Source organism: Heliangelus exortis, chromosome 13, assembly GCF_036169615.1.
Source record: "Heliangelus exortis chromosome 13, bHelExo1.hap1, whole genome shotgun sequence".
In the NCBI taxonomy this organism is placed as follows: Eukaryota; Metazoa; Chordata; class Aves; order Apodiformes; family Trochilidae; genus Heliangelus; species Heliangelus exortis.
In genome coordinates, this window is record NC_092434.1 from 8535015 (window position 1) to 8561341 (window position 26327).

Genomic DNA, 26327 nt, shown 5'->3' on the forward strand with positions numbered 1-26327 from the left:
TACCCAGCACCCATCATCTTCAGAGGCAGCTTCTTATTTCACTTGGTTTTCTCAGAACTTACTCATGTACGTATAAATTGATGGCTTAAGTAGAAATAAGTATATTTTCAAAGCTAATCTTTGCATTACATGTTGAATCCATTATAGATTCTCTTCTACTTGAATGAAAAGTCTGCATGAATGGCTTAAAAAAGAAAGAACTCGCATTACAAATTGGACAGAGACAGTTGCCTGAAAATTAGCATTAATATGTTGCAGTAAATACTGCCCCAATCAAATAAATGATAATAGTAGAACTATTAAAAGATCTCAGTAGGAGTAAAAGAGACGTTAGTGTATTCTACATTCCGTGGCATTTCGTGTACCTTTGTAAGGGCAGTATTCTCCTAGCATTTAAAGGACACATTCTGTCTTTTTATTTTTTATGTGATGTAGTCTCTGACAGGACAGCATGTCCCACTTAAAGATAGTACTTGGATCAAGGAATTATTTGTTGTGTGGAAAAAAGATCAGAAAAAAGTGGTTCTTCTATGGAAGATATAGGGAACTAAGATATAAATGAAGTCCTTTGTGGCTCATAAGCAAAAGCATGGAAGCACACACCTCCATGTATTGTATTCTCACAAGGATCTGTCCAGAGGATGTATCACAATAGTTCTGGTGGTTGCATGTATGTGGGGGGGGGGGGGAAAAAAAGAAAAAGCATAATCCTTGTGTAGTTTTTTCATCCCAGACTACTGCTCTACATTGCAGTCCTCTCCTATGGAAGGGAATGATTGCCAAGCTGAGTGAAATAATTGGGTCAGGATTGTGATTACAACGTAGTTTTGCTTTGCTAGTTAAGGCAGCACTTTACCCCTGAAGATTCAAGAAATTTGGATTGATAACAGAATAAAAACTGAAAAAAAAGTAGACTTTGAGCCCCTTTATGTGCACTTTTTTTTCTTTTCCAGGGCTTGCTGGACTGTACAAAGGTTGCCTTGTTGATATTCCTATAGCCAATGTTTTTCCTGCTTGTTAAAGGAACAAGTGTTTTCCACTTTACTGCTAGAACAGCACACTCAAAGTAAAATTATTATTTATTTGTAGGATAAATGAGAAGGTACTTTGAGGCAATCAAGTATATAGAATGAAATGGCAAGGTTTTCTTTTACATCACAGATGGAAGTGATTTGCTGTCATGCCTCATTTGGAAGATCCTCCTCATTGTGAATGTCCTGACCCATCCATCCCCACGCAGCCTCAGTGCATTGCGTTGTCATGGGTACCCGTGCTTATCCATGAACTCCATTCAGACAGAGCCTAAACAATCACATAACTACACAGAGAAAAATTCTCTTGTCATCAGAAGAGCTGAATTTGTGCTTATGCTCCTTTCTCTCTCTCTCTCCAGAAGCTTTTTTGCTCAAACACAGAAATAGAGTCAAATGTCAGCATGTCTGTAGCTTTGGAATAGGTAGAGGAAAGGATGCTTTTTTTCCCCAGAGAAGTCTCCTGTAGTAGACTGGTTGCATTGGTTTTATGACCTTGGAGAAATGAAGGACCCTCAGGAAATTTTGGAGTTTGGTCCTGCCTCCCAACTACTCTAGGATTCATGAGTGTAGCCAAAGGTTCAATTGACTGCCGACCCATTTGGCTGCCAGCTCCTCTGCCTCTCCTAGGAGAAGTGGAAGCACCAGATTGGAAGTAAATCAACACAAAGTAAAGTATCCAGTGAGGATTCAAGCTTCCTGCCCACCCTATTCCACCTACTCTAAAGATAATTCCCAGCCTGTGGCCTACAGATTCCCAATTTTTGATGGAAAATACAGGCTGATCTTGAAATGTGACAGCAATTCAGAGGGAGGTAGGAGAGCCTGCCAGATGGCTCTGCTTTGCATCTTCTTCAGTTTGCAGGATAACACTTCATGATTTGCCATAAATTTATCATTTTCCCCATCTCTGTGGTGTGGAATGAAGCTAAACTTTTGGCCTCTTTCTCCATCTGACTCCATCTTTCCACATAAGTAGCAAAATAATGTGGTATCATGGAGGGAGGATGAAGAAAGTTTATCTTGTGGAATGTGTATGTATGAAGGAGGAAAGAAAATGAAGGTGGGGGTGCTGTGGAAGGAAGGAGAATCAGCTTCTGAAGAATATAGCTAGCAGAGCTGGAAACACCCCCTCACTGCCCACAGTGAGCATCTCATTTTTCTGAGAGCTTAACTTGAAGGTATCCTAAATCCATGAGAGCCCAGAAGGGACTATTTATTTGCATGATCATAATCTAAGGTGGAATTTTAGCCTGAATTCATGAACATTTTGAGGTATATTATTTGTTACTATGCAAATCCAAGTGGCCCTGTCCTAATGTTCTTTGCTCTCTTCCTGATAGTGCAGCATAAAGCTGTGAAGCAATCCCACTGGGGCATGGTTGGCCACTAATCACACAGGGAGACAGCAGGATGTGCTGTGCTTTCAGATCTGTATTTCATCCTCCTCCTCTGTCCTCCTTCTGGCCTCTCTTCAGAGCTTCCACGGAGAAAATTTTTATCATGTTATTATTCACTTTCCATACCATAACTAGTAGGAGTGTGCTAATGTCATGTTATGCAATTTTTTTTTTTTTTTTTTTTTTTTTTTGTGGTGGTTATACCACAGTTATTTACCAAGGATTAAAGAGTAGTAAGACGATAAATACCCATTGCATGATCTTAATACAATCTTTCTGGTTTGTGGAAATGTTACTTTTCCTTTATGATAATCTACATAAATATAGTATGTATAGCAGAATGGAAGTCAGTGACTTGCAGGTGGGTGCTCAAGTTTTTCCAAGTTCAAGAGAAAATTTCAGCACATAAATCATGTCAATAGGAGGCTTTTGGAGTACGAGTCACTTTGCAGAGAAACTAAGCTTATACATACAATTTCCATATTCTGATAGAATTCTCAACTAAGCTTTTAAAATTAGAGTTCTGAAATCAGAAACGGTGTTTTGGCACTTCCAAGTTCAAATCAAGTTTTGTGCATGCACTAAGCTGTTTAGCAGGATGGTGAAGCTGTATCACCCACACACAGAGAAAACAGCTTCCTACAGCCTTGCTCCTCAGCATCTTGTGCATGTTTTTATACAGAATTCTTCTTGTGTCATTGGTGGAAGCAGATGTTCAGCCCAGGAGATGTTCCAGGTTGGTCATCAGCTCCAATGCTGTCCTGCTGCAGCCAGTGAAGGATTTGTTTGCCTACACTCCCCCATGCAATGACCCCAGTTTCACTTCAAAGCAGTCATCTCCAAACCCTACAGCTCCCTTTGTCTCCTGTATTTGTGCTTTTCCATTGTTTTGGTACCTGTGCAGCAGTACAACACAGCATGAAGTGTTCTGTCCCCAAGGACTACAAATTTGTTGTAGAGCCCACTATTGTGTCCTTCTCCCAAAGTAAAGTGAGCTGGACTGTGGGCAGGTCACCTTCAGGCAAGTCATGCAGTTGCAGCAGGAGACCAGAAGCTTGATTCTGTCAATTGTGTGAGCATTTAACTATGCTCAGTATTTTGGATGTGATCTAAATGCATTTTATAAATAAGTAAAAATGTAAACATCTATTGGCTTTGCACTCTCAAATCTATGCAGCTTTTCAGTACAATGTAATCTCAAATGGCTTCCTCCTGAGCAGCTCCCCATCCCAACTTGCCCTCCAATATTGCATAATTGCACACAACCCAATATTTGCTGTTGTTTCACATACAGATGTCTCAAGTGTGCTGCTTTGTTCAGAGACATCCAAACTTAGGTTTGGCTATAAATTCACTGTAAATGTGCTAGCAAATTAACTTCTACTCAGAAATGTAACTAAAACATTCGTTTGCAAACAACTGCCTGTGCAGAATTTTTGTTTTCTCAAGAGAGAAATGTGCAAACATGAAGCCAAGGTAAGAATAATTAAATCCTTCATGTCTACTCCTGTTTTAAAAGTTCTTCAATGCTACTGCAGTGGTTAGAAGGACAAAGCTGCTTTTGCTAAAGAGCATATCCAGATGGAAATAAAGATAGCTACAAGTAAATGCACTGTGTCACATATGTGATCTCTGGTCAGAATAAGAGCTTTAATGCATACTGTCTCTGTAGATCCTGCTACATTTTTGGTACAGCAACAGGAATTCTAGACACTGAGAACAAATCCCTTTTTCTATCCAAAAATACTATTCAAATGAAAATTGTAATTTAGACTCAAAAGCATGATTTAAAATAATCTGTGCAGATTTTAACAGTAGTCTGTCCTTAATAAAACATAGATTTCAGTGTTATTTGTTACCATTAACATGGTTTGTCTTGCAAAGCAGGAACTGTCTCCAGAAGGTCTGGTTTAAGCAATAAAGCAGAATGAGGAGGTTTTATTTCATAGGAGAAAATTGTATTAAACTTACATTTAAACAGCATCTCTGCAGGAAAACAACACTGAAAATAAGCCTCAATTTCAATCACCTAAGATTTTAGTGGGTTTTTGTTTTGTTTTTATGAGACTTTGTAGACAATCTAGGATTAAAAATCTGTGGTTTTTGTAAAAACAAGCTTTATTTTTTTTTAATCTCTGGCTCCAAAGTGTTTTGAGGCCCCTGAGTGACTTGAGATGGTTCATTGGAAGCAGGAGGTCTTTTGATTACCCTTTTAGTAGCTCTGAGTGGTGTGTCATGACAATTGTTATGACAGGTGGGCCCAGCAGCAGTTGGATTAGGAGATCCCCAGGGGCTGCTGTGGGGCTGTGTGTACCCAGGCAGTGGCTGACAGCTCTCTGCTCCTTGCAGGGATGATCCAGAGCTCTCTCTTCTGGTGAGTGCCCCACAGAGCTACAGCTACTGGACCTTGGAATTAAATAAAATGATGCTGTGTGTACAGGCATGCCCAGCTCTCCATAAGCTAGTGTGAAGAAATCCAGTGTTAGAGTGTGACCTGGCAGCCCTGACACAGTTACATCAGTGGGAGCTTTGCCAGTAAAGGTCTGCAGCCTGAGTCCTTACCACTGATAGGTCATCTTGGGGCTTAGAAAACTGCACAAGAAATCACTTCCAGTGGGGACAATGCTAAAGTATTTTTAGCAGATTGGAGTGATTTTGGGAGAGATGGGAATTTAGGCAGGATTTTCAGGCAGATTGTCTTGATACAAGGTTTCTTATGGCAGGGGCAGGCAAGGCACTGAGTAGAAGGTGGGGTCTGCATTAAGTCTCCCTGGCTACCACAGGTCATCCCCAGGAAAGTGTCCAATTTAACTTTCTTCTTACAAAGCGGTGCTGGCCAGGGCACAAGGGATTTCTTCACCCCAAAAATGATTTGAACTCACATCTCCCACATTCAAGAAGTTTGTCTGAGGCATGTAAGATTAGGATCTTATTTTAAGCTGATATTTTCCAATTAGCTTTTTCTCAGCTTTATCCACATGTGAACAAATAAATGCCATACTTGTATTCAAGCTCCCAAACCCTACATGTGGGAGAGAAGCTGCTCCTATTTCTACACATACCCTTGGTATGTTCTCCTTCACTGCTGTGCTATCAGTTTGTCAAGAGGATTCCCAGTTTAAGTAGAAGCTGTTGAATACCAGTAAACTTTCCATGTTTCACAAATGCCAGGAGTAGGGAGGGCTTTGGAAATCACACAGCATTTTTGTGACAAGCAGATCAAGATTAAATACTACTTAACAATTGCTTTATGTGAACAAAAGGATATTATTTATAGGTTAACATTAAAAAAAAAAAAAAAAAAAGCTGGTGTGTGGCATCTGTTTCTTGTGACTCCTAGAACCAATGTGACATTGCTTTTCTTTAAGCTTTCACCTTCAGGTATCACAGTAACACCAGATCATATAAAAAACAATATTGATTGTCTGAGGAGTAGACAAAGGTAGTACCTGGTGCAAATACTTTGATATTTCACTTCTCCACAGCATGTACACTGCTTTTATGAAGGCTTTAGAAAACCCCAAATGAACAGTTTTAACCAAAGGAATATGGGTGAGAGAGTCAACCGTGATTATGTACGTGTAGGTGGAAGCAGAAATTCTTGCACTTGGTATGGGGAGGCTTGTGTGCTTGTAGCACCCAGACCATCTGTTTATCAATATTATGATTACTCAAGAAGAACTCTGTATTTTTAAAACCTTAGGCTTTGTTTTCATAGTTTTGTCATCAATTTATAAATGATTGGCAGAACATTGGATAAAAAAGCCTATTCAAGCACACCAATATTGGATCAATCATGAGATTGGAACAGCTACAACATTTGTGTCCTTTCAGTTTGCCACCTAATGCTGAAATGCTGGGGGTTCCCATGTGCAAATAATAACAAAAGAGCTACACTGTACTTGTATACTTTGCTAGACATTTTGTGCTAACTTGATACCAAATGTGGCCTCTATGAAGAGAATGAATACCTCAAGATCCATAGTTATGGATCCTGTATTTGCAAGATGGGTGCAAGCACCCAAATTGCCACCCCTGGGTGAGGGAGTTGTGCTGGCTCTGGGTGCTCCGAGCTGCTGTATCCAGGCAGCCACATACCTGAGCTTCAGCTCCCTGTGTGGAATAGCCTGATTTATGTGGGCTCTTCCAAGCCACAGCAGAGGTCTGACAGTGCATGTCTGAGTACACCCTTAATTACATTATTCTTTCTCTGTTTGCTACTGGTATAGTGAAAATATTTTTTCATTTCAGTGACTGAGGGCTCTGTGACATCTGACTAGTGCCTCACACAATAAAACTGCCAGTCCTTTCATCTCTCCATTATTCCTTAAGCAATCTGATTCTCTATTTTTCATTTCATATGTACATTGGCTGAAAACCTTAACAATATTACACTGTAAATTTTATCTATTTTATGAGGTAGATTGCTCCAGTGCCTTTCCAAATAATAGCTATTTCTTCTGCAAGTTCTTTGCTTGAAGACTTAAAAGTCTTTGTGTGTCTGCAATTACCATCTGTTAATCCAGGAGTATAATCAATCTAACACCTCCATTGTATTAGAAATGGCTTGAATGTTTTCTCTAATTTAATCTCATCTGCAAAATTTGAAATGTAGCTTTCAAGTCCATCAGTCATGTCACTTCTATATATGATAGAATAGTAGAAAAATTGAGTTCAAAAGTTCAGGTGTGTAACTTGTTTCTAAGATTTTTTTTTTTTTGTTACATTTTATTTATGCTTTCTGCTTAGTCCTTCTCTTTAAAACCCTGTCAGTTACATTTGATGCTTTGAAATTCTATTCTGCTGGGGTTTTTGTCTTCTGTTGATTCTTGTTTAACAATAGAATATCTTCTTTTTAAGGGAGTAGAAGAAATAAGGCTACAAGGGTAAATCAAACCATTGGGTCCCTAGCTGGACTTAGAGTTCTTGGACTCTTGGGTCCTTAGAAAGACTCCTTAGCTGGAGTCTTTCAGTGAACTTCCCTTCTGTTGTGGATCAGATCTTAGAAAATGGAGTTATAAGTAACTGAGGTGGCAACTTATCACACGTGGCATGCCTGCTTGGGAAAAAAGCCAGGACTGAAGAGAGCAAGAGAAAATTGTCTACCTGCTCTCCCTTCAGTGTTGTGTGGATACGTAGATATATATAGCCTTTTACTTGAAATATTTCTGTAATGTTTGAGGCACTTGGTATTCCTATATCCTTACATTCTGTCACAAAAATGTTCACCTTCAGGCCAGTGATTCTAACAATGTTTGCCTGGAGATTTTTAGAATTGGGATTTTATTGGAAGTATTTAAGATATTAGAATATTGTCAATCATTTCTCTTTATTTTTCCAATCTGATCTTCTTATATTAAAGCCAAATTACTACTGTCCATACAGTCTGCATATGTTTGAGAGGAAACATCTGTTCACATGTTTTGATCAGTAATGTCTTTCTGTGGAATGTCCCCTTTCATCCATGGGTATGGCAGCACTCCCAAACCAGGTAAAATGCCCACGCACCCATTGCTTGCTTCTTCTTCCCTAGCTTTCTAAGGAAAGACCCATTGGTCAGACTGAAGCTTGGATAAGATTGTATAGCTTCAGCCAGAAAAACAATGATATTCATGTTCTGTTTCCTAGGAGCAGCTGGGAATGCCTGTTTGAACAGTAGATACTGTCTGTACAAAAGCTGCTTTCTGCATGGGATGGCCAGAAGCTATTGCTGCCATCAGATGCTCACAAGGCCAGAGAAGGGTGGGAGGAAAAGAGGCACACTGTCTGCTCATGGGTGCCCAGAAGGGTGTCTGTGCTATTTGGCCTGAGGGAGAGATCTGGGGAAAAGAAAGGGCTGAAAGGAGAGATCAAGCTGCTGAGGAGTTGGGCCTGCGTGTGATACTGTAGAGCATAAAGGTTGTCTCTCTACATTCCCACTGATTTTGCTGAACACTGGACCCTCTCAAGGCCCAGCTGGCTGCCCAGGGAGAACTAATTGCAGGATTGGACCCAGCTGATTATATTTGAAATTGTCTTTTAAATGGTTAATCCATTTTCTGGAGGTCCATCATGTTACTAGATATCTAGTATCTTTACTGAATCTATTTTTCGTGTGATCCTGGATTCAGAAGAGAGCTTGTTAAACTTTTATTTGTACTGTTCATCCCATCAAGGTTGCTTACCATTGTCGCACAAGAAAAGGAAGCATATCAAATGCAGAAAATCTGTTTTATAGTTGGCAAATGCCTGTATTTTGTCTTTGTATGATGTGCTGTCATTCATCATCTAACCTTGGGGAAATCATGGGCACTCTTAACAATGTAAGAGGCCAATAAAAAAGAAAATTATTTCAGTAAAATTCTAGCTAGGGATATGTAAAAGAGAAATGCCCCTGGGTAATAAAAATTACCCATGCATAATGGCTGTGAATGTATCAAGCAGGCATACTGTACATGTAGATGGAGCCTGCTGCTCCAGCTCAGCTACAGATGACCGGGCTCAGGTTTATGGAGGTGGTAGGAGAGAGAGAGTCAGGAGAACATGAGGTCAGACCCAAAGCAAAAGACTGAGAAGCCAAGTACTTGGTAAGTGCGGGCATGTCTTTACCTATCTCTTTCACCTCTTTGTTAGAGCTGTCTCCTTTGATCTTGCCTTCCTCATTATTACTCTCCACTACAAAATTTGGGCTCAGTTCCAAGGTCGAGGCCTGCTCCTGCTGAACATCTCCCATATCCTTCCCGTGTCAGTCAGACTGTCTCATTAGAGTCTGGCAGGCTTTGTGGCAGTGACATTCCTCACTCTTTCTTCAGTGCACAATAGGGACTGTGCTTTTCTCCAGTTAATAGCTGTATCTATTTTCTACTGTTCTGCACTTTGGGCTTGGCCATTATAACTTTAGGAGGCTTCTTAAGGTACAGCTCTTTAGTCCTCACTTTAGTTTCCTAGCCCAAATCTATGCCACAATAGTGGCCCTTGAATACTCCGAACAACAAGGCAGTTTTTTTTTGCAAAAAACTGATTTTTTCAGCAAGTCCTATTCTGACAAATTGCAATCTCAGCAAACAGTGTGGTTTGTGGTGAAGGTTTGAAATTTACTGGATGTTTTAATTTTGTATTTTGCATTTTTGTTTACTTCACTTTTTAATCTTACTGACACACTAGTGAGGATAAATCTAAGGTTAGGGTTAGGTCAATAGGTTAGTAGGTAAGTGGGACTATGAGCCAGAACTTAGCAGACAGTGAGCATATTTGACAGCCTTGGGCAATTGTCTGTCCTGGTTGTCTGACCAGCCCCTGACGAGCAAGAGTGACATTCACAAAAAAGTCACTGTTAGTAAGAAACTATTACAAAGGGGTAGTTCTGCCAGCTAGCACTGGGGATGTGGGAAAGGTCTCTGAACTTTGACACTGGAGCTAGAAATTCTTCCAGAAGCAGTAAGTCAGCGTGCTTTCAGCACAGATAAACAAGTCTGGATGCAATCCCTCCTCTTCTTCTACTGCACATTACCCCAGTGATTCTTTATTATTAGTAGTATCCTTCTATTCCATGTGACATTTCCATTTGCAATGACATAAAGGACTCACAGAGGACAGACCCTTCCTCATTGCAGCCATTCTGTTTACTGTCTCCCTGCCTCCCCATTGTCCACTGCAGCAAATTCTTGTTTTCATCTGTGTAGCCTGCCACAGCAGTGTGAGCAGCTCTGAGTTTTCTCTTTGAATCACACTGTTGTTGAATCAAATCCATTGCATCTCCTTCTTCTGATTTTTAAAAGGGTTTAGCTAATCCTTTTGGCACTAATATTAGAGCCAAAACGATGGGTAAATCAATCTATGATGAGGTCAGTGCCAGTGTAACTGCATTCCTCCAGCACCAAGCTTGTTAGTTTAAGAATAGCTTGGGGTACCAGTGCACGCCAGTGCAGTCATTTCTGTGCTTGGAGCAGAGATGTGCCAAAGTTAGTAACAACTTTGCAGATTTTATTCCAGCTGCAGCAGCTGTTTGTTTATGTAGATAGCCAAATAGCAAACACCCACAGAACTGTTAACTCTGCACATCTTCCATATTTCCTAAACTACTGCTGACAAATTTCTGAGAAGACCTTAATCTCTGTAAAATCTATTGGATGTTGTCAAAGCACTATTAGTCAGCCTGTCATCAGGCCTGCTTTGCAGTGATTCAGAGATTTCCTTTCCTATATTTACTGCAGAAAAATGAAAATGGGAAAACCTCACACAGTGAGGGACCTGCCTGCAGCCCCAAGCCACTGATGAGCTGGTACCAAAATATACTAAGATGTTAATTTCAGAAAGAAGGCTGAGCTTGTAGTGGTTTCTCCTATGTTGTTTATATTTTTTGAAACAAGTGAAAATTACCTCTTTTTAGTTTTAGGAAAGCAGCAAATGTTATTGCGTTCTTCCTCTAATCCCTACAATCCAAAAGGGGAAGGGCAGTATCACAGAAGACATGCTGCACACTTAAAACATGCAATTTGTAGGAGGTAAAACAACACACAAGGTCAGATCCTAAATGAGCAGTGGTGTGTCATGTTTAATACCAATATTAATGTGCTCTGGTTTGTACCTCCTGATATTCAGAATACACCCCCAAATATTTTCACTGAGAAGGAAGCTGGGGCTGGAGGAGAGCAGGCTGCCTGCTACAACTTGACAGAATCCCAGGGTGAAGCCTGTGCTTGTGCTGTTGCTTGGCATCACTCCAGTCCTGTAACTCAGTAAGAACCCACATCATTTTCTCAAGATGAATTCTTTATCTATGGCCATCACATGATGTCAGCCTGGACCAGAAGAGTTGTTGCTGACAACAGTAATAGTAGCAAAGAAGTTACTACATCATCTGAAAATCAAAACAAAACAAAATAAGAAAATCACCTCTCCTGCAGGCATACAAAGCAAAGACACCAGGCAACAGTTCAAACAGGGCCCCTGCATACAAACAAGCAAAGATGCCTGTCAGGGCTTAAAGGAGAAAAAAAATGGCACAGCTGTAGCACCACATTAGTGAAATTGTATGAGCCTTTTCATTTTCAAGGATGCAAACAGATGCTACCTGAAACATAGGATGCTTGGAAATGCCACACATGCACACAACTAAACCACACGTGTTCTTTGAGCTTCCTTTCTGAATCTCCTTAGTGCAAATTACATTAATGCTGCTAATGCTGATGGAAACCAAGTGAAGCTGTTCTCAAAATAGTTTGAATTTGTACAGAACTAAAGTTTAGTGTAGCAAATGAGAGGTTTTGCAATGACAAATAACCATTTCTTAGGCATTATATCTACATTTGTGACTGTGAAGTTAGAAAGAGACAATGAAATTTGAATTTAGAGGCTGGCCAGCAGAGGATGGTGACTGGGGACATAAGTCTTGTTGCCCATGTTGAATCTCATTGAGCCTAATTTTCATGCGTGCATCCAATTAACTTGGCAGGTACTTGTGCCCAGCAGAACTTCTGCAGGGAAGCTGCCAGCACGAGGCAGCTGTGCATAGGGCAGCAGGTACATGCTCTGGAAATGAGGGCTTAGTGTCTCTGCTATAAGCCTAGTCTCATTTTTATCAAAGTGGTAGTTTCTGAAAAATGTCTATAAATATGACCCATTTTAAAAATAAATTTTAGTCAGTGGATTCAGTAAAAGGCAAAGAGGCGTGTAACATCCCCAGTGCACTTTGTACTTTTGGCACAGTTTCCACTGCCCTGGAAAAAGGCTGTATTTTGTCTTTTGGGGAGAAAGCAGTTGTGAAAAATAGCTATTTTTTTTCAGTTCAAAAGATAATTGAATTCCCTGATTCACAAGATTTTGCTTTTTATCTTTGCTGTCCTCTAGCATGTCACTGAGCAATCTCCTCCACTCCTTCCTAAGCTCTCAGGTTAGAGCTTGCTCCTGGGAGTGGGCTTTGGGCACTGGGTAATGAAAGGGGTCTGACCAAACTGAAACAGTGCTGCAGTCACAGGACTACGCTGTGATTAATTCATCTGATGGCCACTTGCTTACCTTTTTGGTTTTAAATTAAAGTCAGAAGTGAGCTGGGTTAAATTTCCAGTCAGATGCAGAGGAGATTAGATGAGTACAAAAAGGAAGTTGGTATCACATCTTCTGCAGCTGGAGCTGAGGACTACTCCTGGGAGTCACTTTGGAGCAGGGACAGTGATGACTTTTGGCCAGGAACAGCTGTACCACCAAGAGGTGGAAGAAGTGCTGGAAGAAGCAGGTCTTTCTTTCCTGGAAAGGAGGGTAGGATTGTTTCAAGCAGAAAAAGGAAATGTTGCCTATGCAAAGCCTAGAAGGACTAATTTCAGGTAACTCTAATAATCTGTATAAGGAGAAGCAATTTCTTCATCATTAACTAAATGCAGATTTTGATAAATCAGTGGCTTGAAATTGTAATGCAAGATCTCAGCATGGAAAATACTTTTCATATAAACAGTAAATAATTAAAGAGGCTTTTCTTACTAAAAAAAAAGTGCAAAATCTGACTTCAAATTGGTGTGAAGATATGAATTGTAATCCACAAAACCCTGAAGGCATTAATCTTTTGAGAAAATATTTACCTAAGCATGTTAAAAGATTGTTTGGGGATTTGTTATGCACTGCGTAGAGAGTATATTATGCAGACAGTAATAAAAGAAAAATTAAGATTTGTAAACTTGTTCTGCATTTTAACCACACAATGTATTTTATGGGTTCATGTGGCGATCACAGAAAAGTTGAATGAGAAGTTAAGCTCTTGTGTTGTATGATTGGCCTCGTGTTCATATGGGCAGACTAGAGGAAGTGTCATGTCATGCAGTACAGGAACTTCATCAGCTTCTTTCCATGCTTCTGCTCTAGAAGACAGTGCAAAGTACCTTTGATTTTGCCCTTCAAAATATGGCCAGTGTGTCATTCCTCTTTGAAGAAAAGGCTATGCATTTGAAAATGGGAAATACTGAGGAAATAAATCATGATTAATGCGGAGGAATTTTGTTCTCAGTTGTGTAATGCTGTGGGGGTAATGGCTGCAGTGAACTTAGTACGTTTGTGTCCTAAATCCAGCATCATAGAATCTCACCACTTTCCATAAAACTTACTTGAATAAAGAAAGATGTTAATCTGTCATACTAGCTTGTAGCATTTATAAGAAAGGAAATAGAGGATGGTGCCTTATGTCTTATACCTGGCAATTACCTGTGACTTAACTACACTCACATCACACAGCACATTTTTATGTAGTGAAAGGGCACACAACTCTTGGAAAAATGAAAAAGGAGTTATAGTGCTGGGCATCATGCAAAGGACACAAATGGAAACTGTCTCTTCATTAGCAAAAAATCCAATATGTATATTTGTATAAATGAACTGAAAATCATCGAGAAGTTTGCTTTTATTGAGGCAAATAGTATGTTGCAATATACAAAAACTGACTTTCAAGCTGCCAGAGATTCTAGAGAAACATTACACGGATCATCACACTGGCTGCTAATTATTAAAAAAAACCCCCTAACCTTAAAAGTGCCATTTTAATACATTATTATGAGACAGTAGTTCCTGTGGCAGCAATTTATAAATACAGATGGGTCAGATTGATTTAAATGAAACAATGACAGTCTATACTAAAGAACTGCAGAAGAACACCCCACAAAAAATAAAATAATAGAATTTTATAAAGAGCAGTCAATAGCCAGAGAAGCTACCTGAGACTGCCCCATCCTTGATGGGCACATTCTAGATGGGAATTATACAATATTTTCTTACTCTGAAGTGAAAGTCAATGAGGAGAGTAATAATGCAATATAATGCTTTACCTGTCTTGTCTTTTATAATAATTTAGTTCAAGCAGGCTTTGGGAAAAATCACACTTTTATTTCAAGATCCAAAAGATCAATACAGCAGTATACATTAAGTGCTTGAGGGAAAATTTACTCAAAATTGTTTCATGATGAAAATGCCAAAGGCAGATGCTTTTGTTCAGTTTGTTACTTTGAAGGGACCTTTTAATCTTTATTCCAAGTTAAAGACATGTGGCCATTTTATCAAAGGCAGCAGATGTATCTTTCAGTAATGAAATGCTAGGGATCTATGTATAGTAATTTAATGAAAAAAATAATATTACTCATTTTAGCATAGGAAAATACATAATTACTTTGGACTAACAGCTAATTCTACAATGTATAAAATTATTTCACTCGTACCTATCAGCTCCATCTGTTGTTCTTTGACTAGCTCTTCCATCCAAGTGAAGAAGGTCACTGAGCTCCTCAGTCAGCTTCCAAAAATCTGGGAGAATAATCAACAGAAAAAACAGCTCAATCTGAACTTAGAAAAATGCCTGTACTGATAAATCTGCATTTACTGTTATTTCTGGTTTTGTGATGACACATATAATGTGGAAACTTTTCCAACCCTGACAATTTATGTAATTCCATGATTCTGAGAGTATTTAGCTCTTCTTTTGACACCCAATCTTGGCTGGAGGGCAGAAGAAGGGTGATGTCCCCCTAGCACGTACCACTGTCACAGCTGTAGTGTCCTGCAGCATCCTTCTTTTTCCCCCAGTTCTTATTTGGGCTGCATTCACCCCTGCTAACTTTGGGTTTTCATCTGTTGTATTGTAAAACCAGGGGGAAATATCTGGATCCTTACTGACAACAGTTACATAATTTTCCTGTGATAAAGGAAAGAAAGGTTTATTAACCTAGCATTATTTCTTTTCAGCTAGGATAACAGAAGCTATAAATGAACTCAGTGATAGAGCTGAAATCTGAGGTCAGTGGCTCAATGCTGGTTTCTTGTCTAAGTGTAAAGTGACCAAGTTTTACAGTAACTTTTCTGTTAATATTTCTGAAGTATTTTCTGCCAGGTGAAACAATGTGTGAGAAATAGTGAGTTGTTTTATATTTTTATTATAAGAATGCAGGTTAGTTGCTTTTGGCTAACTAGTATATAGCCTGAGGACAAACAGACCTACAAGGAATAGGAGTATAAAGTGCCTAAGAGCTGGACAGAGATACACAGCTGAGTCTTGGAGGTGAGGGAAGTTTTCCCAAGGACCCCTGGGGACTGTTTATAGCTGGATGTAATTCAGAAAGACACTATCTGGATTCAGAGCAAGACTGCAGGTACTCTCCCCTCCCTAGCACAAGGACACAAGAGGCCAAGGGATGCTTGTGTTCGAGTGCTTTTTTGTTTTGCTTTGTCATTCTGTCTCATTCTGCAGATTTAAATCTTGCCTATTTAAGCAGCACATTGTTCTACCCGGTGTTTGAGTAACAGTTAAAGATGAGAGCCCTTGCCGTGCTTCTGGTGTGCTCACATGGCAGATTTAAACCAGATTTTTGACAGGTTTTCCTTTCAGGAAGGGAGAGCAGTGGTACCTGTGAGGAGCTGCCAGCTCAGAGCAATTGTTACCACTGTTTTATAGAGACACAGAGCAGTGAAACAAGTATTCAGGTCACAGAGCAGAGCTTCTCTTTCATTCCTTATCCAGTGGTTAATGCTTCTTTTCTTTGCTGCTGTATGGCAGCTACTGTCCATGTGAACCCAGGCCTATGAATTGTTCGGTTCTTCAGATAGCTTCTGACTTTGAGGCGAGAACAAGGTTACTCAAGTTCTGAAGAAATCTGTGTGAGCGGGAGCAGAATTCAGCAGAGCAGGGCGAGTCCAAGGACTGGTGTTGGCTGCAGGGGGCTGTGCCTGCAGGCTGCTGTTAAACACCTCTCCGTTTCAAAGTGGAAAGCATCTCTTAGGGGGATTATAGCAGCACGGCACGTTAAATGGGATTGTTTGAGCAACCATTTATGTAGGGGAGCTCTGTGGTAGAAGACAACAATCCCTGTAATAAAGAGTTTTCTTTACAGCTTTTAGCTTCGGGGAATGCTCCCAAACCCACCTCCCCAGTTCCGGATGCACCCTCGGGTGACAACGACCAAGTCCCGGCCCTCACCGGGGCCTTTCCCCTGCCAGATCGATGTCCGAAAGCCTGAGGAGAGGAGCAGCCTCTGGGACGGCAGTTCCCTGTCAGTACCGATCAGACTCCCGGGCTCCAGCACCTGACCCGCTCCCCTCAGGGGCCGCGGGCGGGAGGTGCCGCTCGCCCCGCCCCGGCCCCGCCGCCCCTGCCGCCCGTCACGTGAGAGAGCGGGGCCAGCCAAGGAACATGGCCGCGGCGGCGGGGTAAGCATCGATCCCGGCCCGGGCTGCGCCTCAGCCTGGCTCCCCCTTCCTCCTCATCCACCTTCCCTCCGGGGGCGCCACGCAGCTGCGGCCCGGCCCTCGCGGAGGGGCCTGGGTGGGTCGGGGGTGCCGGGGGCCGGCGGGTGTTCCAAGCCGGCCGGGGAGGGCCGTCTGTGGCCCTGCAGACTTCAGGGGAGGCCGGGCCTGAGAGACGGTTCTGTGTGGGGAGGCGGGAACTCTGGTGGGGGTCCCGTCAGGGCGGGTCGGCCGCCCCCCCACCCCCCGATCCCTGGGTCAGGCGTTCGGTTGCGTGAGGTTTGGGAAATCACCGCCTTGATAAGGTGGCTGTGGATGGCGTAGTGCGAAGTGCTTCCCACATTTTGTAGGTAGCTTCACCCATTCCTTCCAGTGCTTTAGGAAGGTGCCATTAAAAATATAGCAAAATGAGGAGAGAAGTTAGTTGCCAAAAAAAGAGGTGACGCTGGGGCCTGGTTCTGACTCTTTCGTCTTTGGGTGGAGGTGGAGGCTGCTCCTCTCTGAGGTCCTCTCCTGTGCCGGGTCTGTCCTGTGCAGGTACCGGGCTGGGTCGGGTCGGGGACATGGAACTGGGGTGGGCCTGCAAGTTGTTATTTGCAAACAGCACTGAGCTCACCATGAAGAGAACATCAACTTTACACCTTAATCAGCGGTAGTTGCTTTTATTCTTTCCTGTCTTTTCCTTGTTTATCTGTGGTGCTGCTTGTATAGGCCTCTTGAGCTTCATTTATTTGATGTGGAAACAGCATTAAAAACTGGCTGGACTTAGGGCTGACGTTGAAGACTCTTGCTCAAAACAAACATGTAAATGAGGCCCAGACAGATAAAGTAGTTTCAGTGGTTTCTCATATTCCTTGAAATCTGAAGGCTGGCTGCTTGATCTCATTACAACAGGAATGGCAATCCTATGTATTTTCTTCAGAAAAAAACACAAGAAAACCAAAACAGAAGTACAAAAGGTTAACTGAAAAATTGTGGGAAAACCAGAAGTAAAATAGGATTTGTGGTTACTGGAGTGTTCTGGTGTTTCCATCAAAACAAATCCAAAATGTTAGATGGATCACAGAGTAATAAAATGTAAGGTTTCTGAAAACATAGAGCTTGAAATAAGCATTGAAAATCAATGGTTCCAGGCAAAAGAAAAATATCATTTAAATAAACAGGTGTAGTTTAGTGTTTCTAGCTACATTTCACCTCCAATATAATAAAATAAAAAAGCTCTTATGTTGGCTTGGGCCTAAGGGATCATAAACACTGCGTGTGACAGCCAGCAGGGAAGCTTTACCAGACTGAGCAATGGCTGAATTGTGGTAGGGAGCCTGGGGAAAATGGGGAAGCTGAGCTTCACTTGTCCTGTCCTGGTCTTGCAAGTAGCCATTCCTGACACTGACTAATGCATATTTGCAGAAGCTTGTATAGCTTCAGAGGGGTGTGTGCCTCAAAGCAGTGCTTGCATTAATGCATTTCATTATCAAATGCATAACTCTCTTGTAGAGTTTTGAATTTGTGGCTGGAGATGGCAGAGTCCTTGGATTAGCAGAAGAAAACAGACCTTGAAAGACCAGCCAATGTATTGTACTAATTAATTTCTGGTACTTGTGCACTTGTGTGATATGAACTGAGAGATGAAAGATCATGGACCAAAACTGAAAGCTTGTAATTTGTGGTAGTATTTTTATGTGGCAAATAGTGGAGAGTTTTGTGCTGATTATGCTGTAGCTGCATGTGTGTTTGCAGGATTGATACCCATGTGAGGCATGTTATGTGCATGTACTTCAAGTGGCATAGCAATTACTTCTTACATTTGGAACTGAAAAAGTGCTAAATAGTAGCCATGGCACAGACAGTACTGTGCAGTCACAATGGTTTTGTAACACATGGGCTAGAAGTAATATGGAAAAAAGACCATGCCAGTCGTAACCTACTTACCTGCCATGTCTTTCTTAGTAACCAAGTAATGGTCACACCAAAGTGATGGTTACACAGCCAGCCCTCTGTTAGAGATTTTTCTTGTGATCTTGACTACTGTGAGAATGAGGTGGGTGCCCTGGTGACAGAGGTTACAAAGAAGGCAGTTACTGAATGCCTTCTGGTTTAAAACTTCCAGTATCTTTTGTTAGGATTGTATGAACTTGTTTCATTCTTCCTACAGGCTAGAGTACCCCAACAAAAGCTTGTGCTGTGCTTCCAACTATGCTGTTGTACTGCAATAGGTAATCTGCAGCTCTTGTGATAATGAAAGCTATCAGATGTGTGTGTGAAGTAGTAAAAATAAACACATTTGGGTTTTGTGCACCATCAGCTGAACTCCAAGGCACATAATTTGAAAATTGGATTAGAAAGAGCAGTCTTTCACCTTCTGAAATTACTTACACTGTTATAGCAAGTAGTTATAAACAAGTGAGATAGAATATTTTACTAGCTCTTTTATGCTGTGTCTGCAGTAAGAAATTATAGGGTTTACATTTCTGATGCTGATAAAGTCTTTCAGGAGGTTAGTTTAGGCAGCTATAAATCAAAGGTTAGCTTTCAGATTGCCTATGAAAACTATATAATAATTAAGATGTGGAGCTCTGCTTCTCTGAGGTTAAGTCCCTTGGTGATTCATTTCTTGTCATCCTAACAAAGTAACAATTTAACTGCACCTTTCTGTCATCTCCTCTAGAAGCATATCTTATAGAAAATGAATATCCAGCCAGTCTGTCTTTAATAAGCTGAAAAAGCTGAGGTGGACTTAAATTATAGGATTTTATTAATGGAAGAGTATTCATCTCTAATACTGAAGCTCCAAAACACAGATTTCAAAACACAGATTTGCTATATTAAACATTAAAAAAAACCCAAGTGCCCTTAGATTCTTCTCTACTCATCTGATTAAAAAAAAAAAAAAAAGCAACAAAACAACCAACCCTACAACAAGCTACTGTGCTTCTACTGTTAAAGTTCCAAAAAGTGCAGTTATGGACCTATACCAAATGTGAATGAATCAGGGATATATTATTGTAATATTTAAAACACTTTCAATTACTTAATAAGCAGTTTATTTAGGAGGGTGCTTTTTACTTTGAAACCCTGTTACCTAATTGTGACTCTGCTGAATACAATCTTTCGGAAACTTTCTGGACTGTCTCAGCATGTTTGTGCTGCCTTAGGGACAGGTGGTGATGAATAGCAGGAGGTCAGGGTTACCTGGGACATGCTTCTGTGGTGGTCATGTATATGGGCTCAGTCACTTACTGAAGCCAGTTGCAAGAATAAGCATAAGTACATAGAAAAGGAATTTGCAGATGCTGTATGAGTATGGGAAATGTGTCCTTTGTCTGCTGTCATTTTGTTTCTGTCCTCTCCCTGTTTCAGCTACTGAAGATTTCCCAGAAGGACTTGCTGAAGTTTGCCAGACTTAATTTAATCTTCCACTTCTGTTTTCAGTTACTCAGAACTCATTTTCTTCTATTCTGTTTTGCTTTTGACCCAGGCTATTGTTGCTTTCTGCAGGTACTTTCTGTGTTGCTTTACTTAAAGCACTGTAACAGGTGCCATGCTCTGGGTTACGGCTGCAGTCAGCCCTGTCTCCTGTTGCCACTTTTTTTCCTTTGGTGCTCATATGAGTGGTGTTTGATCATCACTCTGGAGCAATGTTTTTATACAGCATCTCTTTCCCTTGAATGATTATTATCTTATTTGTAGAGTTCTATCTGTAAAGTCCTTTTCTGGTTTAGCCTGAAGTAAAACACTGTGTGTGTCTGAATCATGCTAACCACTGTCTGTGTCTTCCGTTAATTGTCAATTTAAAAACATCTTTTCTAGATCCTCCTTTTGGCTTGGAAATGAGACCTTGAAAGTGCCCATAGCACTTTTTGCCTTGAATAGAAAACGACTGTGTGATCGCCTGAGACAGAATAAAGATGTCCAGAAGAATTCAGTTGTTCTGCTGCAGGGTGGAGAAGAAACCCAGAGATACTGTACTGATACTGGTATTGTGTTCCGCCAGGTAAGAGCTGAATCAAAACTTCAAATCAAGTTAAGAAATTCTTCTCAATTGCATGAATTTTAAATTATTTTAAATTATTGTCCTTTTATCACGTGTGCATATTGCCTTGCTTCACTTAGATAAATTGGCTTCTTTATAACATTGCCTCTTCATTAAATGCTTTAGTATGCAGGCTCATTATCTGGTTTAAAGGGCCTAAACCTGTTCAGGCATAGCCCCTGTTTTCTATTGAAGTTTAGTGTAATATTACAGGCAGAGTGGAATATTTCTTAGGTTTTTTTCAGGCTTGTCTGTGACCCCAAAAAATAACCTCCTTTCTGTAGTGAGACATGTTACAGTGGATCTAAACTGAATTAATGTGTAGAAAAGTGTATTTCAAGCTTTTATAAACAGGATATTCCATAAAACAGGATGTATCATAGAATGTACAAGTGTCTCTTCAAGTTAGGCTCTTCCCTAAGTACCCATGTGCTCTTCTGTCACAAATAGGATTTAACTTGTTAATGTCATGCCAATTGTAATCTTAGTCTTCAGGGAAGCTGGCATAACAGAACTCTAATTGTGTATACTCTATTCTTTTCATGGCTGCTACAGTATTTTGTTTTGTGAATTTTATTGAGCTGGTTTATGTAATGAAAAAACCCAATAAATTCTAATTTAGATATTAGAATGGCACATATTTTTAAGTAATAGATAGCAAATATCTTAATGTAGTTATTGGTCTTGTTTTAGAGGAGTTGCACCTTTCAGGGTATCAGGGCATATGTCTATCCTTACCAAAACTTACCACTGCATTGGTAGTTGTTCTGTTGTTTGCTTGCTTTTTCTTAAAATAACTTGGCTAAAGGCTGTTTGTAGTGCAGGTTCCTCTTTGGGGAAGGATGGGTCTTCAGCACTGTGCCACTGCACTCTGCTTTTGCTTTGTCTAATGTGAATGATGCTCCTTCTTGATACTGCATTCCCTAATTCCAAATCGAAATGTATTTTATTGTATGGTGTAGGTTTATTGTGATGACTTAACCTGTTTGTCTCTTATGGTAGTTTATTAATCTCTGATCCTTTCCAGTTGCCAATAGAAGGATTTGTATTATTGCAATCTAAAACCAATCAGTCTGAAGAGCTTTAGACCTAAACCACTTACCCCTCTAGCAGAAGGAGATCTCTTTCACATACATGGAAGTAGGAATTTTTATGTACTGAAGTGTGTTTTCAGAGCTGGTAGAAGTGAGGGTTTTCTTTTAAGAATATATTTTGTCTCAATCTAGGAATCTTACTTTCACTGGACTTTTGGAGTAACTGAAGCAGGCTGCTTTGGAGCAGTAGATGTTGATACTGGAAGATCCATGCTTTTTGTTCCACAACTCCCTGAAAGCTATGCGGTTTGGATGGGAAAGTAAGACAGAACTTTTAACTGTGTTCCTATGTATCTGAATACTTCATGTAACATAACTGTAGAGCTGGAATGCTATCTCATTTTGATCAGATTTCCTTGAATTATTTGGTGTGAATTGTAGTAATATGTACATAAAGTGATATAGAATGTGATCAATTGGTATTGATCATATAGTACCAAATGTTCCAGCACAGTTGGTAGATAATACCTTTAGAATTGGAACCCATGGGTCTCACAGCATCCATGAAAGGAGGATGAGCCATGAAGAAAAGCAGAAGTCTTGTGTTAAGACAGGACAAGTTAAATAGCAAAGCAGGCTTTTTCAAGTTGCTCTGCTGTTTTCAGCTGCCTTAGCTAATGAAGCTTTATGAGTGGTATTTTTAGCCACTTTGGTACTTTTTTTATATACAAATAGACAGATCAGGGAATGTGATTTTAATTTTGTTCTGTGAGTGTGCCATAAACTTACTTCTCCCTATCCACATTGGTAGTAAATATTGCTCAGTGTCACAGCAGTGGATAGATTGATTTGTTTATGTATTCATTTCTTTTCTTGGTCTTAATTGTATTTATACCCCCTAACAAACTGTAATTTTTTTTCTTGTGTATATTGTCTCAGAACATTGGATTACTTCTGATTTAATATTTTGAGATCAGGTTGCTTTGCTTCTAATAGAAGATATCACTTATATTTTAACACTAATTTTCAGAAAAGGAAAACAATCACAGCCAATCCCATATGCTGAACTGTGCCAGACCATATGGTAGGGCATGGCTACTGTCTTCTGAGGGAGTTTATATGAATATCACTGTCTTAGACCTGTCTGGGAACTGAAATTGTTTGTGATAGCAAAAGTATGTGAATACAGCTCTCTGAAATATTTCAGCTGAGAGCTGCACCTGTCTAGGAGGGTAGATTCTGTTTAACCCCCACATGTACTCTCAAGTCTTTTCTCTAGTGGTGCTTGTTGCCTTGTATAGACAAAGTGTTTTCCTCCCCCTAAGTTCTCTTCTGCTAGTTCAGATTAGCTGTTCAGCCTATTTCATTTGCTTGTGCAGCAGTGGTTATTGGTTTATTTAAAGAATTACAAGTCTGGTTAAATGTAGTTTATTGTTGCTGTGTCTTCTTGCAGAGCATAACAAATTGTCTTTATCACAGCATCCTTGTTTTCTAAATTCTCCTTACCCTTCCTGAATCGCTGTTTGAATCTTTGTTTTCTCTTCTGTCAGATGTGGTCATGTACTTTTTCTGCTTGTCAGAATGAGAATGGATGAATAACTCATTTGTGAGTCAGTAGCAGTTCTGCTTCATAAGTTGGTTGGCAGGGGGTACTGCACACAGCTAAGGATTGTATTCTTTCCCAGGAGACTGAATTTTTAAGTCAAAATTAGCACTGAAAGAAAAACACAGATAAGTTTGCCTTCCACCCGCTGCTGTTAATCTCTACAGTTTGCCTTGGAAGTCCTTGTTTTTGTGCTTTTGGAAAGCACTATACCTGCTGAAGAAACATCCATTTAACATCAGTGAAGCACAAATCAATTCAGTGCCTTTCATGATATTTGCAGGGTTGGTATTTTACAGAAGTCTACAGCTGGTCTTCTGGTTCATAGCACAGGGTGCAGTTGCTTTGCCTGGTGTTTATATTTCTTTGCTTTTAAGTCAGATGTGGGAATCTGCTCTGCGATTTCAGGCAAAAATGCATAGATTCTCTTGTAATTAATACAGCAGACTCTAGTATTCCAGTATTCTAGGACTCTATTACTAAATGTATTACTTGATGTACTGTTGTGCTTTCACTTCTGAAGGGCACATATCTGAGTTGTTTTTGAAATGTAACTTAGGCAATGTGAAAATCAAAGGGCTTAACCCTTTTGCCTTGAAGTAGTGCAGAACTGGGGCTCTTGGCTTCTTCAAATAGCAGCCTTAGTTTGGCCAAAACCAATGAAGTGTCTGAGGGCATTTGCTTGGAGATGAGCAGACTATTAGTTTACAAAGAGATCATGAGCACTCTAATTATTTTAGCCTCACCAAATGCACTCGTTTTTGTGAATAGTTTTGCATGCTGAGGTGGTGCCTGGAGACTGCAGAGGGGGTGAACATGGAGATGATGAATGCATCAACCTGGTCTGTGGTCTGCCAAGGACCCAGCACTACATAGCACCAGAGTTGAGGGTAACTACCATTTCTTTGAAAATGTTGCTCATCCTGTAGGAGTTCTTGCTAGATGTGTATGCTCTAAAGATTTGTAGGGATCTAAAGGTGCTCTACAGATTTAATTTGAATCACGGACCATGAACATTCTCCAAAAATCCCACAGACTCTTTAAGGTGGCAGTCATAGAATTGTTATGAACATAATTGTAGGGACTGGTGACCCTGCTCTCGTGTTGGGAAGGGATTGCAACAGCATTCTCTGTTTTACATTACGTGGACATTTCTCCAAATGTTGTTGTTTGGGAAAATCTTTTCAACCAAGAGAACCTCTTTTTCTGTCTCTTGGTCTGTACCTCTGCCCCCTGCCCCACCCCTTGTTTGTGAGCCAGGAACAGAGAGTCTCACACGGTGGCTTAGTGGGTAGACTTTTGAGCTCCTGAAGTACTTTTCCATTATTACCATTGCAGGAAGAGTTTAAGAAATGAAACTGGCAATAAAAAATTGTACAGGCTTTGGTACTATAACGGTGTTGTAAATGCCCCTCTTTTTCAGCATGGTCTTACCTAGTCAAGTTTGTGGTGCAAAGCTGTTATTTTGATTCCTAGGAAGCATTAAGTTGGTATGACTGCATGTCTTGCACAGAGACTTCAATTTCACTAATTAATGCTGCACCTGCCATTTACCTTCTTAATTATAAATGACAGAACTAGTCAGTGTTCTGATTAAAGATATTTTATAAAGTAAAGCATACTGTACAGCAGCTGCCTGACGTGGAACGGATGCCAAAATAACTTAATTGCCTTGCCACATAAAGTGTGTTTTTAATGGAAAACAAAAATATTTAACGCTTTCATGCTCTAACTTTAGAAATACATACTAAATGGGACAGAGCAATATTTATGTGCAATTTCCTGTGTTTTCTTTGAAGCCCTGCTGGCTGATTGGTAAGTGTAACAACATTAATCTAACGTTGCAGCCAGCATAAGCAACATTTTTTCCATGAATTTGATGTAGAAGCTCTCTGTGTTTGCAAAGTTGAACCTTGATGTGGCACTCTGGAGCTGTGATGAAGCCCAATGAAATGCTTGGTAAATGTTAATAATTTCTCAGTGACCTAATGAGGAAGCTTTTTAACTTTGTAATCATTTTCTAGGTAGAATACAACCAAAATCAACCATTGGTTTTGGTGATAAAACTTTACTGATTTCAGCAAAGCCAAGAAGGTTTACTGCCTTTGGAAAAAGGTGTAGAAGAATGTACTTGGCGTTTTTGTGTGTTTGGTTTTTCACCCATTTTTGTAAACAAAGAGCTTTGCAGGCTACTTAGGCTTTTACCTTCTTTTTTCCCTACAGACTGCATGTGACCATGAAAATTAGAAGCTAAGAAATCACTTTCTTGTTCTCTTTTTCTTAATAGGGTTTGGTGAAATTTTGTGGCATTTTTATTTTGAATAATTGTGAGTATTAAATTGTGTACATTATGGTATATTTGTCTGACTATGACCTGGTGGCTGAAATGGGTCTATTAATTAGCTTTAGGCTTGGCTACAAGAAGGTGAGGTCTGTAGTAAGCCCATTCTATGCAAGCTGAAATTAGAGACAGCTCTTTGGAAAGGTAGTGGAGTGTAGATGTGTGCTGTAGGTAGCAAACTTTAAATCACCTTAACTGCTGCTCTTGATGTAGATTTTGTAAGAAGGAAGGACACTTTCTGGATGAGTTCTATTCTTGTGGAATATACAGGTCCTCTTCCCCATAGCACGCTCTGGAGCTGTGTGTTCAGATAATATACTGTGATCTAAATATCTGCCATATCATCCCCTGGTATTTCTTCTTGTAATTTCTTCTCTAAAATGAAATATGTTTAGTTTTTTCTTTTTCCATGTCTATCAGTTTGATCTCTTCCTGATGTTTGTCCCTTCTGCCTACCCACTGAATCTTTATTTTACTATTAAAAAAATCATAAATCAGCTTTTAATCACCTTAGGTTATCATCTTACTTTTTTTGTACCCACTGGCAATCCAATTTATCTACAAAGTTTGTTACCACACCTGCAAATGCTATCTGTGGACCTCATGACCATACTCAGATGTGTTTCTGAATAGCATGTGAACTAATTTCAGTCTTTGTAGTATCCCAGTAACAAGACTTGCAGTCCACTGCTTTTTAT

General features: G+C 40.1%; 1 protein-coding gene and 1 long non-coding RNA gene across 4 annotated transcripts in view; both read left to right on the top strand.

The window, feature by feature from the left end:
* LOC139802023 (uncharacterized) overlaps positions 1-26327 on the top strand; it is a 316071-nt gene that overhangs the window by 15780 nt on the left and 273964 nt on the right. The gene's annotated exons all lie outside the window — the stretch shown is intronic.
* Positions 16432-26327, top strand: part of PEPD (peptidase D) — a 126741-nt gene continuing 116845 nt past the window's right edge. For 2 of the 3 annotated variants that reach the window (XM_071756739.1, XM_071756740.1), the window contains exons 1-3: positions 16432-16585; positions 20429-20612; positions 21878-22005. In XM_071756739.1, coding sequence (XP_071612840.1) covers positions 16569-16585; positions 20429-20612; positions 21878-22005 — 329 coding nt within the window. In that variant the 5' untranslated portion in view covers positions 16432-16568. The remainder of the gene's footprint in view (positions 16586-20428; positions 20613-21877; positions 22006-26327) is intronic. The other variant, XM_071756741.1, reaches the window with a different exon arrangement.